Raw genomic sequence first — 16,549 nt, 5'->3', positions numbered from 1 at the left:
TGTGTTGGGGGAGGGGGTTAATTGTAGTTCTTACATAGTGAGGATTTTATGGGAAGAGAAGACATTTCATCTGCTCCTCACTACTTCAAAGGCCTGTTTGAGGGTTAAGACTTGGTTCAGGTAAAGGTTGGGGTTAGGCATGTAGTTGTGATGGTAACTGTTAGGGTAAAGGGCATGGGAATTAATTATGTGTCCTCACAAAGATAGAAGTACAAGGATGCGTGCGTATTTGTTTGTTTGTGTGTTTGTGTGTGTGTGTGTGTGTGTGTGTGTGTGTGCGTGTGTATGTGTATGTTTCTTGCATAGTGAGGACTGCAACTTTTTGCCTTCCAACTAGCTTGTTGCTCCTTGTCCCACATGTACATGAATCTGGCTTCCCAGGAAAATATGATGTCATGCACCACCGCACAGCAGCAGCTGCAGCATTCTGGATACTTTAGATAAGAGTTTTGAGTCAAAAATGTAATTGGTAATTAAAACGTCTTTGCATCCATCTTAAAGGGGAACAACACTTATATGTTCTGTCTGCATTATATCCTTTAACACCTCCAATCACAGCTCCCACTCCAGCAGGCACTGCAACTGCCACAGAAGAGCCAACTCCTCCTGATGCTGCTGTTCCTGCTGTTCCTCCTGCTGCTTCTCCTGCTCCACTCTTTAAAGCCATGACCACAACGACAACAGCAACTACCACACCAATTAAAGCTCCTAATAAGGCACCTGTTGGAGTACTTGCCAGTTTGATCAAAATCTTCTTAACTGTGTTGTTTTTCCCAACTCCAGTTCTTCCCAAGATGACAATTCTCTTTGTGTCAGACACTGTAGGAAAAAAGGCAATTATATATATATATATATATATATATATACTGTAAATCATAGGATGTAGTGTCACTAATGATGTATGGCAGCCAGCAAAACTTTGCACCTGCACACTGTAAAACTAAAACAAAACAGCTTTTAATATGTAGGGTTCCGTCCTGACAGAAATAACTGAAAGAAATTTACTTTCTGTCCATTGTGATAAATTAAGTCACTGTAGAACAACATTTAGTCAAAGTGACAGGACTGTCTTGGGATCTTCAACTCACCAGCTTGCTCCTTATTGGTGGGAATGCTGCAGGCTACCTCTTGTTATTATACTAAAATCTATTTCATATTATTATTTTTCCCTCACATTTTTAATTAGTATCTCCTTCCACATTTTTCATCGTATAAACTTAATTCAAACATCAAAATCCTTAGCTCCATTAAGACATTTGTGCATGCATCTTTCATTTCAGAAGTATTCCATATATTCCACATATTCCAACATTTTTTCTCCATTCAAATGGATGAGGAATGTGACATAAATTATAATTTTTCATGCATTAATTACTCATTCATTCTTTCAACTAGAAACTCCATCTAAACCGTTAATCCCAGATTTCCGACATTATACATTCTTATTTAACTTTCAAATCCCATTCAATTTTTTTAGCAATAATAATCCTTATGAAACCTAGTAAAAAAAGTTGTTTTTTTAAACTTTCTTAAACTGTTTTGGGGACCTCTGTCTACATACTACTATTGTGTTTTATCACCGGTAAATATCTGGGTTCTTCATGACTCAGCACTTTTGGATAACTGCCTACATTTACTTCAATTTCTCTCCATTTTTTAGGACAATATGTTTTCCCAGAAACTATCACGATAAATGATGGTATCGTTGTATCTATGTAGTTTTAGTTTTATAACTATATCAGAGCATAATAAGTTCATCCTTTTCCACAACAATGAATTTTTAAATCTCGAGATTATTAAACAGGAATTGAAATGTGGAAAAGAAATATTAAAATATCCTAGATAAATGAAACATAAATAAATAAACTACAACCAAAACAAATAAAATAGACTTTCAGGCTCTGTTAACAAAACATTGCAATGAGATAATTATTATGTATTATATCATTTTATTATTAAAATAACATATAAACAGCAAGAATGGCTGAAATTGTTTTTTTTTTTTTGGGCTATTCGTACTGCCTGTCAAATATTTGCAGCTTTACTTTAAACACAACACAAAAAAATCACAAAAAGTCACGCATGTAAACGACAACATATTGAGTCCAGAAAAAAACTATCGTGTCCATTTTTATGTCTTGAACAATAAGTCGATATAGTAATTATTGTGTACTACAACCTATCGAACCGAAGTCTAGTGAGAGTGACAGCAACACACACACAATCTAGATAACAGTCTGCTGCCGTATTTTGTAAATGTTGTTTTTTACATCTGATGCGAACTGTTCCCAAGTACAGTTAAACCAGCTCGGAACCACCTTTTCAAGTGGACTCTGGCACAGATTGAAGAACCATGCCTGGATACAGTACATCATATTCACAAAACAAACTGGACTTTGAGGTCCCGGATGTGAAAACCCCCCTTGGTCTTGTTTCATTATTATAGTCATCTTTAAAAAAAACATTTGTTGGACTCTTCTGTAATTGTGTCATTATAATTATATAATGCAACATTCATTAATAGATTGCGTTGCAAAGTAAAAAAACAGATATTTGCTGAAATAGCTTCTTTTTTTTTCTTTCCAGTTTATTCATTGTTCATATTTGCGTTGGTGATACATTGTGATCCAAAAAAAACAAACAATTTTTTTGCATCAGAAGGCCTGTAGAAGGCAGAAATACACTAAAGCGTAAGGCGTACACTAAAACTTAATCAACATCCAGTTTATGAAAAAGTTTGCGGTCAGTAGTTGTAGTTTACACTCATGAGACATGGTTAGTTTACACAAACTACATAGTAACACAAATTACATATGAATAAACACAATCAGCTCAATGGTTAAAGATAGTTTAGAACAAGATTTTCATACACTCTACAGGGAAATGTGACTGTTTCATGGTAAATTCTCCTCCACCTCATGGCGCTTGACTTTCTTAACTTAAGGTGTGATAATTAGTCCAAATCATAAAGCTTCATCTGAGACAGATGGTGCTTCATTCATAACAGCCTCTTCTACCATTTCTGCTGTTCGCTGTGGTGCGCCTGCTTACTTACTTTGAACATAGTCTATCAAACCTCTGATTACAGCTCCAACAGCAGCAAATATTGCTACACCTGGCACTGATCCATTCAATGTGAAACCACAAACAGCTGCAACCAGTGCCCATATTGTTATGCGTGCCAGTTTGCTCAAAAGCTTCTTGGATGTGCTGCCCTTGCCCTGCTCTCTGCTCTCTTCCTCTGCTGCTTGTAGCATCTCATTGGTGTAGCAGCCTCCTCTGTTTGCCTCAGTTATCTCATCTATTGTCTTGAGAAGCTTCTTCACCTGGAACTTGTTGGTTCTGTATTCATCCTGCTGGTCGTTCTTCCAGTATTTATTATCGACTACGTGGCAGCGGCCTCCACACTTCTTCACTACATCACTTAAAAGCTGATTCTGGTGGACAAAATCCATAATTGTCTGTCCATCACGGAGCTGGTCACCATGAGTGAAGACGACAGTTGCATATTTGAAGACTTCTTCTGAGAAGTATTGCTTTATTTTGTTGATAACAGCCTGTTCTTGATCTGTGAATCTGTCCACTTTAAGCACCATGACAAAAGCATGAGGCCCAGGAGCGCACTCTGTGATACACCTCACTATCTCAGGCTTCAGCTCCTCCTCAGGTCTGTCTGTGTCAAAGTAACCAGGAGTGTCGATCAAAGTGATGCTTCTTCCGTTAACAGATTTTGTTTCTGCTTGACAATTATTTGATTTAGAGCTGGCAGTGTCACCGATCAGGAACCGTTTCTCTCCTAATATGGTGTTAGCCAGGCTGCTTTTCCCAACTCCAGTTTTTCCCACGATCACAATCCTCTTTGTGTCAGACACTGAAAGAAAATAAGGCCATCATTAATACTGAGCAATTCTCTTGTACTTTTTTTTTTTTTTTTTCTTTTTTACACAGAAGATGCACAAAAACACTTCCAAAGTTATATTTGATGAACTTGAGTGTTGATACGCAAAAGTGAATTAAATCTGTTTTTCTACAATTAAAAAAAGACCAGGTTTGAGTCCTTGGTAAATAATGTGGCAGGTAATCAGTAATAAATTACAGTATTATTTCTAAAACACAAAAGTAAATTTATTTTATTTCTACTATGATTTACGTTTGGTAAACAAGTTAAGCTAAGCACAAGGCTAATTCACTGCTGTTAAGGTCTGGTAAACCCAAGGCTAACGTACACGGTTAAACGATATACGGTTTGAAAGATAAGACTCTAGTTTCACATCACTTAATTTATAAGAAACATAACATGATAATTTATATCCGGAGTTAATGTGAAATTTTGATAGAATGTTAGCCAAAAGCTGTCCGATGTGGGATTCAGTGACGCTACATGCATACCATTAGTGAGTTTTTGTTCATTATTATTTTGTGGGTTTTCATCTCACTTCAATATTTTGCAAGCTCCATATTTCCAACCACTAAATATGATTAATAATGCTTCATAAAGTGTTATGAGTGGATTTTACATTCATAATGTAAAGTGAAAATCACAGTAGCATGAAGTTTCTTGTTAAACTGCAGGTGTCCGAATATCAAATATAATACACAGTCGTCCATGAAGTTTATTGATAATTATGTTTTCAGACACAATCCTCTGTTGATTGTGGTTTAATTTTCATTGTGACGTGTTTGGAAGAGATTGATTAAAACATTTTGAGAACTTATATAATTTATCTGTCAAGAATAAATCACATTGTCACACTCATTTCATGGAAATCAAAATATTTGATGTCCATGTCCATTGACCATGTATGTGGAATCGGGCTTGTTACCGGAGGGTCGCCGGTTCGAATCCCAGGACTGACCGGCCAAGGACCAGAGTGCCCTTGAGCAAAGCATCTTACCCCCACACAGCTCCCTAAGGTGTGCAGTAATGCAGCTACCCACTGCTCCTAAGCAGGGTGTGTTCCCTGGTTTACCCATTGTGGGACTATTAAGGGAATCTTAATCTTAATCTTTATGCATTTTTTGTTAAAAAGCTGCTCCTTTTCATACCTTTTGAGGGTGGAGTGTCTCTGAGACAGAACTGGTCAAAAAGGAATTGTTTTTATCTGTTTTTATTGGCAGCATCCACTGCAGGGAGTCACCTGAACAAGTTCACAGACTGATAACAAGTGTGATAACAGTGTGGGCAGATTACATCTTTATTTTTCATCTAAATAGGTTCGACACAGTTTGAACACATTCCTTTAGAATCTGTTCTGTTCTCCTTCAGTAAGAGGAAATAGCTGACATCCAGTTTTCTTGGCAGGGTGATTAACTGATTGAATAAACTTTAACTTTTAAATAACTATATTTTCTAAAGCAGATTAATACTCTGAGTGACGGCTACATGAATCCAAATTTGGATCCGACTTCATTTGAACTGTGAAACCAATCAGAATTGAGTGTGACGTTACTAAGAAAAACTATATTTGCTCAAATATTATTATCACAAGTTTCTTTTTATTCATAATTCATAATTGTCTTGGTGATACATTGTATTTCACACAAACAAAAGAACAAGAACAAATTCTTTTTTGCATACATAATGCATTTTTGACATTTTCTGATTATCTTTAGAAACAGGAAACAATGTACACTGGTTTGTTTAAAACAATTCTTAAGATTTCAATCTAAAAATTATGTTTAAAACAGATTATTCACTTAACTAGCTCAAAAATCAGAAATAAGATGAAGCTGAAGGACTAATTACATATTACACATGAATCAACATAATTGGATTGTTTCGAACAAGACTTTCTTGCAGTCTACAGGCAGATATTAAATGTTTTAAAATACATTTTCTCCCTCTTCTTCACTGAAAGACTTTTTAGTTATTAACTGGCAGCAGCTCACCTGCAAAGGACTGTATTTTTTTAATACAGTTTCTGTGTGTATTTTAGAAATATAGTGTATTATTATTATTAGCACTTTACCATAATGCCATTAAATCAAAACTGTGAACTGTATCTTAATAAAAATGTACATAATACAGTTATATGGTACATATTTATTTCTAGATATACACTATACAGTAATTTACAGGCAAAGCTGCTGACACTGTAGACAAACAAAATAAAAAGTTTTTTTCCAGCAATGTACTCCATTACTATTACTATTATTTAACAGGGTTTTTCTTGTTTTTACATTGAGTGCAAATAACATAAGGAAGGTCATTTTTATACTTTCAGTACAAATATTTACCATTAAATGGAAATTGAAATCTGTACAATGATATAATGGGGCATTTTTGTACAATATTATTCAATTGCTTAATGGTCTTGGATGTTAAATTACAGTGAATTCTCATAAAAAATGTAAAAAAAATCACGAAAAAAATATCACATCATTGGAAAAAAAGAAGGTAAAAAGTCTGGCAGTAAAACTTGGTTAACACTTAGCATCGTATTAAAGTCTTAAAAAAAGTTATTCTACACTATATGTATATATATTTTAAAATCCAGATATTTACTGAATATTATCTGTATTTAAAAAAATCTGAAAAACAACTTTTTGAGTGCAGGTAATTACTTTAAATTTACACTTAAAAGTTTTAAAGTGTATGATAACATGTTCAGGTTCCACTGTAAATTTACATCTCAGGCTACAGTGAAATAGTCACACTTCATTACATGCTGTAGCCCTTAATAGAGAACTCAAATATATACTTAAAATGTCAACCCGACCAAGTGTTATTGGAGGATATTACAAGACTTTTACTTTTGTGACTTTTTTCAAAATGTTTCATTTTTATTTTGCAAATCAATGTCAATTGAGTTGTTGTTGTCGTTGTTATTATTATTATTATTATTATTATTATTATTCTTTGACCTGATCTTCACTGATTGGCTGGTAGAAATCCATGTGGTTCTACTACCTCACTGAGAGTCATGAGGACCCCATTTGGATGTCCGCTGAAGGAACCAAATATGGTTATTTGCCCAATAAAGGCTTAACTCTGTTTTGGCTTAAATCTATTGAATCTGTCCAAAGCATACTTTTTTCACCACTAGATGGAGAATCGTACATGACAGCCTTTGCTGCTCTCTCTGCTGCTTCCAGTGGTTCGTCTGCTCCCTCAGCTGCTAAATATCCTTAAATACCTCCTGATACCACTCACACTACAGCAGCTGCTGCTGCTCCTAGAACTCCACTCCTCAAATCTTAAAACAGTCGTCTAGCTAAACTACCAAGCAAAGCTGTCAACAATACACCTGCTGCAACACCTGCATATTTGATCAAAATCTCCTTGGCTGTGCTGACTTTAGCCTGCTCTCTGATCTCTTCCTCTGACATGTTTGGTGATGACTCTCTAATGCGCTCCTCCTCTTGTTGTATCTTTTTCTCTGCTGCTTGTAGCATCTCATTGGTGTAGCAGCCTCCTCTGTTTGCCTCAGTTATCTTGTCTATTGACTTGAGGAGCTCCTTCACCTGGAACTTGTTGCTTCTGTATTCATCCTGCTGGTCGTTCTTCCAGTATTTATTATCAATGACATGACAGCGTCCTCCACACTTCTCAACAAGATCACTCAATGATTTATTGTCGCGGCAAAACTGCTCAATTGTCTGTTCTTCAGGGAGCTGGTCACCATGAGTGAAGAGAACTGTTGTGTATTTGAAGACTTCTTCAGAAAAGTAAGCCTTTATTTTGTCAATGACGGCCTCTTCTTGCTCTGTGTATCTCTCCACTTTAAGCACAATGAGAAAAGCATGAGGCCCAGGAGAGCACTCTGTGATACACTTCACTATCTCAGCCTTCATCTCCTCCTCGGGTCTCTTTGTGTCAAAGAAACCAGGAGTGTCAATCAAAGTGATTATTTGTCTGTTGACAGATTTGGTTCCTGCTTTACATTTATTTGTTTCAGAGTTAGCAGTGTCGCCGATCATGAACAGTTTCTCTCCGAATATGGTGTTAGCCAGGCTGCTTTTCCCAGCTCCAGTTTTTCCCAAGACTACAATCCTCTTTGTGATGGACACTAACGAAAATAAAATCAATCATTAATATTGAGCCTTTTTTTTGTACTTTTTTTTACACATACACTCAATTGCAATAAAATCACTTCCATGGTTGTAGAGTATTTGTGTTGCCAAACTTTTCATAAAACTCCATATTTCCATGAGAATTAGAATAAAATAAAAAATAAAACTTTTATATTTAACCTCTCATCATAGATTTACCACCTTCAGACATCCCTGCAGCAGCATGTCATTCTCTCTGCTCTCATCAGGTGAAATGAAGAGAATATTAAATTAAACTTGTCTGGTGGCCAAAATCTCTTTCAAACCAGATCTGTGCTGCCATCTAGACTTTGGAGAAATGTAGTGCAGTTGGGTAATTCATTTTTCTGTTTGTGTTTATTTATTTACTATCTTGCTTAATATTTTATAGCAACTGACATTACTGTCAGCAACAGTCTTCTCAGATACAGCTGACTGGGAATATTCTGCAGAAATGTAACCTGCCAGATAAATGCTGCAGTTTACAAGAACTGATTTGATTACAGTGTTTGTAGATGTATTTTAAATTTGAGTTTATTTATATTTGATGAACTTAAGTGCTGATACAGAATTGTTTCTACTCTTGAAAAGAAAGAATATCAAATCAGATTGATTTTAATAACTTCAATGTTTTTATTATTGATAAAAATAAAGTATTTGCTCTGGACGTGGTATAGCCGGGTAATCAATATTAGATTAATCGGATCAGAAACGTAATCATCCATATAAAGCATTTAACAAGTTAAACATGAATCTAGTGCATCGGCAGTTTTGCCAACCAGTTTATGCTCTTTTGATTACAGAGCAACAAAAATGAATGACTGCCCATTGCTCATGGCAGTTTTGTATTACTTTATATGTTTCTGCAGAATACCAGCATTGACAACATTATTATTCCTAAAAATCTGTTTTGGACAGAAAAATGTCTTTCTCTTTTTCTCTGAAGTGCCCATTTGTTACCCCTCTGTATCCCCACAGGTTTTGTCTTCCTTCATGTATAAAAACATACACAAGAGATCAATTACAAAAAAAACCCTCATTGGTCAAAAATCAGTTAACACTTGAAACTGTATTAGCATACAGTGAAGAATGGTTGAATACATAAAAAGGCACCAACAAGCTCATTAATGATCAACAAGGTAAGGTAGGTTAGGTAAGAGTGGTGTCAATTCCTAAAAAGGCGTCAACTAGCACATTAATGATCATGAACATTTGTATTTAAACAGTACCAATCAATGATCAGCAAATCAAAATGAGAAGAAGAAAACAGACTGCTTTCCTGACAGAAATAACTGAAAGAAATTAATTTACCGTCCATGATGTCAACAGTCAACTAACTCTGGAGCGACAAATAGTCCGAGTGACACGACAGCCAGAGACTTTGTGAATATATTTCCTGTTTCTGGCTCGATGACATTCCTCAGAAAACTGTGCCCTCCTCCTGGCACGGGATGTTTATGTCTCTCTTACTAAATCTGTTCCATAAATTGTTAATTCAAACTGTAAATATGAACAAATATTCACTTTATTTTACACAAATATTCCATCTTAGTGGGGCTTCATGGGAACAGTGTGATGTCATGTCCTACTGCTCCAATCACAATTTAGCTGATGACACAAACCAGCTGATGCTGCTGCAGAGATTCCATCCATCCATCCATCCATCCATTCTCGTCCGCTTATCCGGGGCCGGGTCGCGGGGGCAGCAGGCTAAGCAGGGCATTCCAGGTGCCCCTCTCCCCAGCCACAACGTCCAGCTCCTCCTGGGGGACCCCGAGGCGTTCCCAGGCCAGGAGAGAGATATAATCCCTCCACCGTGTTCTGGGTCTTCCCCGGGGCCTCCTACCAGTTGGACGTGCCCGGAACACCTCTAACGGGAGGCGCCCGGGAGGCATCCTTACCAGATACCCAAACCACCTCAACTGGCTCCTTTCAACGTGAAGGAGCAGCGGGTCTACTCCGAGCTCCCTCCGGATGTCTGAGCTCCTCACCCTATCTCTAAGGCTGAGCCCAGCCACCCTACGGAGGAAGCTCATTTCAGCCGCTTGTATCCGCGATCTTGTTCTTTCGGTCACTACCCAAAGCTCATGACCATAGGTGAGGGTTGGAACGTAGATGGACCGGTAAATCGAGAGCTTTGTCTTCAGGCTCAGCTCCTTCTTCACGACGGTCCGGTACAACGCCCGCATCACTGCTGACGCCGCACCAAACCGCCTGTCCATCTCACGCTCCGTTCTACCCTCACTCGTGAACAAGACCCCGAGCTACTTGAACTCCTTCGCTTGAGGCAGTACCTCTCTCCCCACCCAGAGGGGGCAGTCCACCGTTTTCCGGCAGAGAACCATGGCCTCAGACTGCAGAGATTCATTTTTTTTTAAATCCTTGAATTGCCCCTGTTACAAATAAATACAAACATATACAGGCATTCTGTGAATGAGTTTTTGTTAATTATGCAGGATTTCTTCATATCAACAGGACATCTAATTTCAACATTTTAGAAGCTGCATATTTCCCACTACAGTAGCATGAGGTGTCTTTTTAAACTACAGGTTTCAGAATATCATACAGAATACATGGAAGAAGTCTTTATGCATTTTGTGTCAAAGAGCTGCTCATTTTCATACCTTTTGAGGGTGGAGTGTCTCTGAAACAGAACTAGTCAAGAGGAATTGTTTTAATCTGTTTTTATTGGCAGCATCCACTGCAGGGAGTCACATGTACAAGTTTACAGACTGAAAACAATTGTGATGACGCTGTGGGCAGATAACATCTTTATTTTTCATCTAAACATGTTCAGCAGCAGCTTGACCAGATTCCTTCACGTACATGATTTACTGGAAGTCTATTTGAGTCTCTTTGAGTGCATTTGAGAAGCATAAAATAAGAGGCTAGCCTTTCAATTAAAATATGTGGCTGCATCTTATTAAAAGCATAGCTAAAATCGGCAAATAAAAGTCCTGCATGGGATTTGGGTTGTTCTAAAATAAAGAGATTAGCGTCCTCCACACCCTTACCCGCTTGGTATGCAAACTGGAGTGGATCCAGTTTGACTGCAGTTAGTGTGATGACTTCCTCCTTCAGGATTTTTTCAAAGCTTTTCATTACCAGGGAGGTGATATCAATCGGTCTGTCATCATTAAGTTCTTTGGGGTGTTTTGATTTGGGGATTGGTATGATGGTGGATTGTTTCCATACAGATGGTATCTGACCACTGTCTGCACACATTTGAAAAAGAGTTATGAAAATTTCTGATTGGCGCAACAGCGCAGTGTGCGTCCACATATAGAATCACGGCCAGCAGCCTTTGCTATTTTTGTGTTTTTAAAAAGGTTTGTGACCTGTTTCTTCAATATTTCCATGTCATTTTGGGGTGTCAGTGACTCTCCTAAGTTAGAGACATCGTCTGACACGGGCCTTTCAAATCTGGAGAAGAACAGGTTAAAAGCATCTGGCAAGTCAGCATCGTCCACACCAGTCACCCTGGTGAGTTGTCTGGTTTCACTGGTGGGCTTATTAATAGCTGCCATAGATTTTATTCCTTGCCAGGCTGCCTTAAGGTCCCCACCGTTGTATTGATTTTCAGTTTTCCTTCTGTTTTTGCCTTCCTGATTTCATTTTTTTACTTCTCTGGATACTGCTTTCTTCTCCAAGAGGTCCACACTGTAAAATGTCTTTTTCTTTTTGTTAATAACACTTTTGAGTTCCTTAGTTACCCATGGCTTGTTGTTTGGGTAAATGATGACTTTTTTTGTTGGGATGACTTTATCAACACAATAAGAAATATAAGCAGACACTGTGTTAGTTATTTCATTTATGTCATCACAAGTATTGTAACCTTAAACCGTCCATTTAAAAATACTAGGGCCGGGACTTTAAAGTTGACGCATTTTAATCGCACTTATTTTTGCACCTCGGAACGTTTCTCACTGGATGAGTTTCAGGCGGACCGATTATACTGGAGCACCAACTAGCGTTCATGAGTTCAGACATCAACAAACCACAGTGAACATGAACGAAGAAGCTGATGAGACCGATTTGGTTGGCCCCGTGGATGAATAGAAGGGATTGAGGTCAATCACTGGCATTTTTTTGAAATTTTATTTTCAATGGTACACTTTATGTTGAACTATGTATTATGTTGTTGGTGCAACTGGCACTTTATGTTGAACTCTTTATTGTTTTGGCCAAGGTTATTAAGAGAGTTGGACTGAAATTAATTTGATTTTTTTAAACCAGCTGTTGGTAAATCAACAAAGTCTGTTCTGGCCTATGAAGCAACAGAGAGATGTTTTCTAATAGTCAGGGTTTCCAATGTTCTGAATGTACTTGAAAGTATTGTGTTTTACTTAAAAAACCAAAGTATTATAGTTTACAGAAGGTCTATGTACCTATAGGCTACCTGAATTTCTGAAATGTACTATATTTCTAAATATCCTATTGCTACACTTAATGGCAAAAATTGCACTGTTCTGTTGGACTTGAACAAAAATAAACAACATTATATTCAGTCATTATTCAATGGTATACTTAAAATCCATGTGAAAAAAATTACTTCTCACTGTTCTCAGGTCAAATATTTATATGCGATTAAAATGCGATTAATTTCGATTAATTAATTACAAAGCCTTTAATTAATTTGACTAATTTTTTTAATCGAGTCCCGGCCCTAAAAAATACATAATATTATATTCCACTCCTTACACAAGAAATATTTCAGCTGTACATTTAAAAGAAACCTATTCCAAACAACCTTGGGGGTTGTCGCTGTGTTGACAAGAAGGGAATGTTATGCAAAACAAAAATGTTACTTCAGGCAGGGCTGGACTGGGACAAAAAATCGGCTTGTGTCTTGTACACTGTTTGTACACAAGACACCCCTCTTTCTATACATGATACATTGATGTTGTCAAATTAAGTTAATAATTAAGTTAATTAATTATTAACCTGACTTCATGATATTTGAGCCAGGCAGTGAACCATTTATCGCTTCTAACCGCATGTTTGCCGGTTGCTGCCATCCACCTCTCTCGCTTAATTCCCTGAAGGCACCTCCATCATCACTTGCCGGTGTTGCGCCCTGGTGCCGTGCTGAGTCAGCTCCAGCTGCTGCAGCACTAAACATTTCAGGTAGTTTAGTGCATTTTGCAGCATCTGCCTGAAGGGATTGTCGTTTGTTTTTCTCATAATTTCTCTGCTACTTCTATGCATTTCTTTTACATTTTTATTTTCTGGCTGTGCCGTGACTAACTGATTAATTGACAGCCAATGGGCCAAAGGAGGATGGCTCTGGGCCCTCGCTCTACCTGTTTATTTTATAGACCATTGGCCAATGAGTCTACAAAAACCAAGGTTGTTTGGCCAAAAAGACCTGTCAGGCCGTAACGTCACTGGATGATTAACAGCAGAAGGGGCCAAGGAGGAGGGGGCCTTGGCCTTCGGCCCTCCCTCGACCTGTTTTATTGGTCATTGGGCAATCAGTAAACCAAAAAATTAATTAAAAATTAAAAAATTACATTTATTTTATTGTTGTTTCAAGTCGTTTAGCCCAAAAGACCTGCCGGCCCACCGGGCATTTGCTCAGTATGTCAGATGGCCAGTCCAGCCCTACCTTCAGGGCACAAGACGGTTATCTGATTGAATAAACTTTAACTATTAAATAACTATATTTTTTAAAGCATATTTATACTAGATACCAAATATGGACAAGACTTCATTTGAACTGTGAAATCAACCAGAATTGAGTGTTACGTTACGGGAAAAAAAACTTAATTTGCTCAAATAATATTTTTCACAAGTTTCTTTTTATTCATAGTTCATAATATTACAGACACAAAATACAGAATAAAAAAATGACATAGAACATCTTTGGCAACAGGAAACAGTGTACACTGGTTCGATTTAAACAATTCTTAAGATTTGAATCTATAAATTGTGTTAAAAATGTTTATCTCATTGATTACAGTTTACAAGTTATGCACTTGACAGCATATGAAATGAGACACTCTGGTTAGCTCATAAAACAGAAATAAGTTGAAGCTGAAAGAATAATTACATATTACATGTGATTCAACATAATTGGATTGTTCACAACAAGATTTTCTCCCATCTACAGACAGATATGACTTTTAATAAATTCTCTCACTCTTCTTCACTGATCTTGTGAAAAGTGGCTGGTTAATATGTAAAAGAAAAATAAAGACATGCATCAAATTCAGAATATTGACAAAAACAAACATTTTTAACATAAAACATACTATCTTAGTACAGTTTTCAATTAAGAATACATCAGTATAGTATCTCATTGTTTGTTGAAGAAAGCATCCTTCTGATTGCCTGTGCATAGTCATATTGATGTACATCAACATAAAAAGTTGCTCTGTTTTCATTTCAGCGCTCTCTGAAGTCTTTTTAATATCAGTATCCAAAAACCCATGCAGGTAAGGCCCTAATATCTCCAATTGAAGTGTAAGGTCTTAAAAACATAAGGAGCAAGATTATTGAATTGTTAAAGTGCATCAGATATATAAGATGTAGTTACATTTTTAAGTAAAAGTGTAAAATAACTCTGAAGCAACATGTATTGTAGGGTTATACCACAAATAAATTCAACTTCTGTGAGAAAAAACCAACAAGGGAGTGAGGGAAATGTCTTAATAAGGCAAAATGAAAAGAAACAACAATACATGCTCTTTTAAATACAATGCATGGAAACTAAACCACCACTGCTGAGCAGCTGACTGAAAATAACTGACTCAAGGAGCATAATATAGCCTGAATAAACAAAAATGGCTGTCAATGAAGCCTTTAATTAACACAAAGAGCTGGGTTCAACAATGACCCAAGGCAAAGAACCATCACACTGGGAAACAATAACAATGATACTAAATGCAGGAAATGAAGTCAGCACAGAGCGCTGGAACCCAACTGCATATATAAGCCTCCCACAGCTGGTCCAAATCAGGGGACAGACACATCTGACCTGCACTGAGGTGATCACTGACCCACACTCATGAGTGGCAAGTGTCAGTTTTACTCATAGTTTGTTGATTGTATGTTTTCATGAAAGCTTTTACTTGATCTAAAACAGATTTGGCTCCATCCAAGACAGCCTTTGCTGCCTTCTCTGCTCCTTCCTTTACTGTCTCTGCATCCTCAGCTGCATGATATCCTTTAACACCTCCAGTCACCGCTCCCGCTGCAGCTGCCACTGCAGCTGCCACTTTAAGATTGGGTAAAAGAGACCAACCAGCTCCTCCTCCTGCTGCTACTGCTGCTAGTGCTGTTTCTGCCACTACCACACTTTTGCATATTTTTAATAATGGTATTGCTAGCTCCTTTAAAAGTGTGCCCACAACTACAACACTCACTCCCACACCAAACAAAGCTCCTAACAATGCACCTGTTGTGATACCTGCCAGTCTGATCAAAATCTTGATTAATCTTGATGTGTTGAGTCTAGCCTGTCCTCTGATCTCTTCCTCTGACATGTTTGGTGATGACTCTCTAATGCGCTCCTCCTCTTGTTGGATCATTTCCTCTGCTGCTTGTAGCATCTCATTGGTGTAGCAGCCTCCTCTGTTTGCCTCAGTTATCTCATCTATTGTCTTGAGGAGCTCCTCCACCTGGAACTTGTTGCTTCTGTATTCATCCTGCTGGTCGTTCTTCCAGTATTTATTATCAATGACATGACAGCGTCCTCCACACTTCTCAACAAGATCACTCAATGACTTATTCTTTTGGACAAAATCTATAATTGTCTGTCCTTTGAGCTGGTCTCCATGAGTGAAGAGAACTGTTGCATATTTGAAGACTTCTTCAGAAAAGTATTCTTTTATTTTGTTGATGACAGCCTCTTCTTGCTCTGTGTATCTCTCCACTTTAAGCACAATGAGAAAAGCATGAGGCCCAGGAGAGCACTCTGTGATACACCTCACTATCTCAGCCTTCAGCTCCTCTTCAGGTCTGTCTGTGTCAAACAAACCAGGAGTGTCAATCAGAGTGATGCTTCTTCCGTTGACAGATCTGGTTTTTGCTTGACATTTATTTGTTTCAGAGTTGGCACTGTCGCCGATCATGAACAGTTCTTCTCCAAATATGGTGTTAGCCAGGCTGCTTTTCCCAGCTCCAGTTTTTCCCAAGATCACAATCCTCTTTGTGTCAGACACTGAAAGAAAAAAAAAAGTCCATCACTCACACTGTGCAATTTTTAAAAAACTTTTTTGACACACACACTCAATTACAATAAAATCACTTCCATGATTGTAGAGTATTTGTGTTGCCAAACTTTTCATAAAACTCTATATTTCCATGAGAATTAGAATAGAATATACAAATAAAACTATTATATTTCAACCTCATCATAGATTTCCCACCTTCAGACATCTCTGCAGCAGCATTTTTTCTCTCTGCTCTCATCAGGTGGTGAAATGAAGAGAATATTAGATTTAAACTTGTCTAGTGGCCAAAATCTCTTTTCAAACTAACTAGATCTGTGCTGCCATCTAGACGTTGCAGTAAT

The 16,549-nt window shown here is 37.5% G+C and overlaps 1 protein-coding gene and 1 pseudogene across 1 annotated transcript; both read right to left on the bottom strand.

Moving 5' to 3' along the window:
• Positions 1-6,871: 6,871 nt before the first annotated feature.
• On the bottom strand, positions 6,872-11,748 carry LOC131990175 (GTPase IMAP family member 7-like; annotated as a pseudogene).
• Positions 11,749-13,062: 1,314 nt separating this feature from the next.
• Positions 13,063-16,199, bottom strand: LOC131990174 (GTPase IMAP family member 7-like; the record flags this gene model as incomplete). Its single annotated transcript, XM_059355573.1, has 3 exons — positions 13,063-13,182; positions 15,105-15,244; positions 15,380-16,199. Coding segments are annotated over 3 exons (1,080 nt in total), but the record flags the coding sequence as incomplete, so codon positions are not given.
• Between the last annotated feature and the right edge of the window lie 350 nt (positions 16,200-16,549).

The sequence above is a fragment of the Centropristis striata genome, chromosome 17 (genome assembly GCF_030273125.1).
Source record: "Centropristis striata isolate RG_2023a ecotype Rhode Island chromosome 17, C.striata_1.0, whole genome shotgun sequence".
NCBI classification, from domain to species: domain Eukaryota; kingdom Metazoa; phylum Chordata; class Actinopteri; order Perciformes; family Serranidae; genus Centropristis; species Centropristis striata.
Note: the sequence above shows the minus strand (reverse complement) of the source record. Positions and strands in the feature narration are given on the sequence as shown.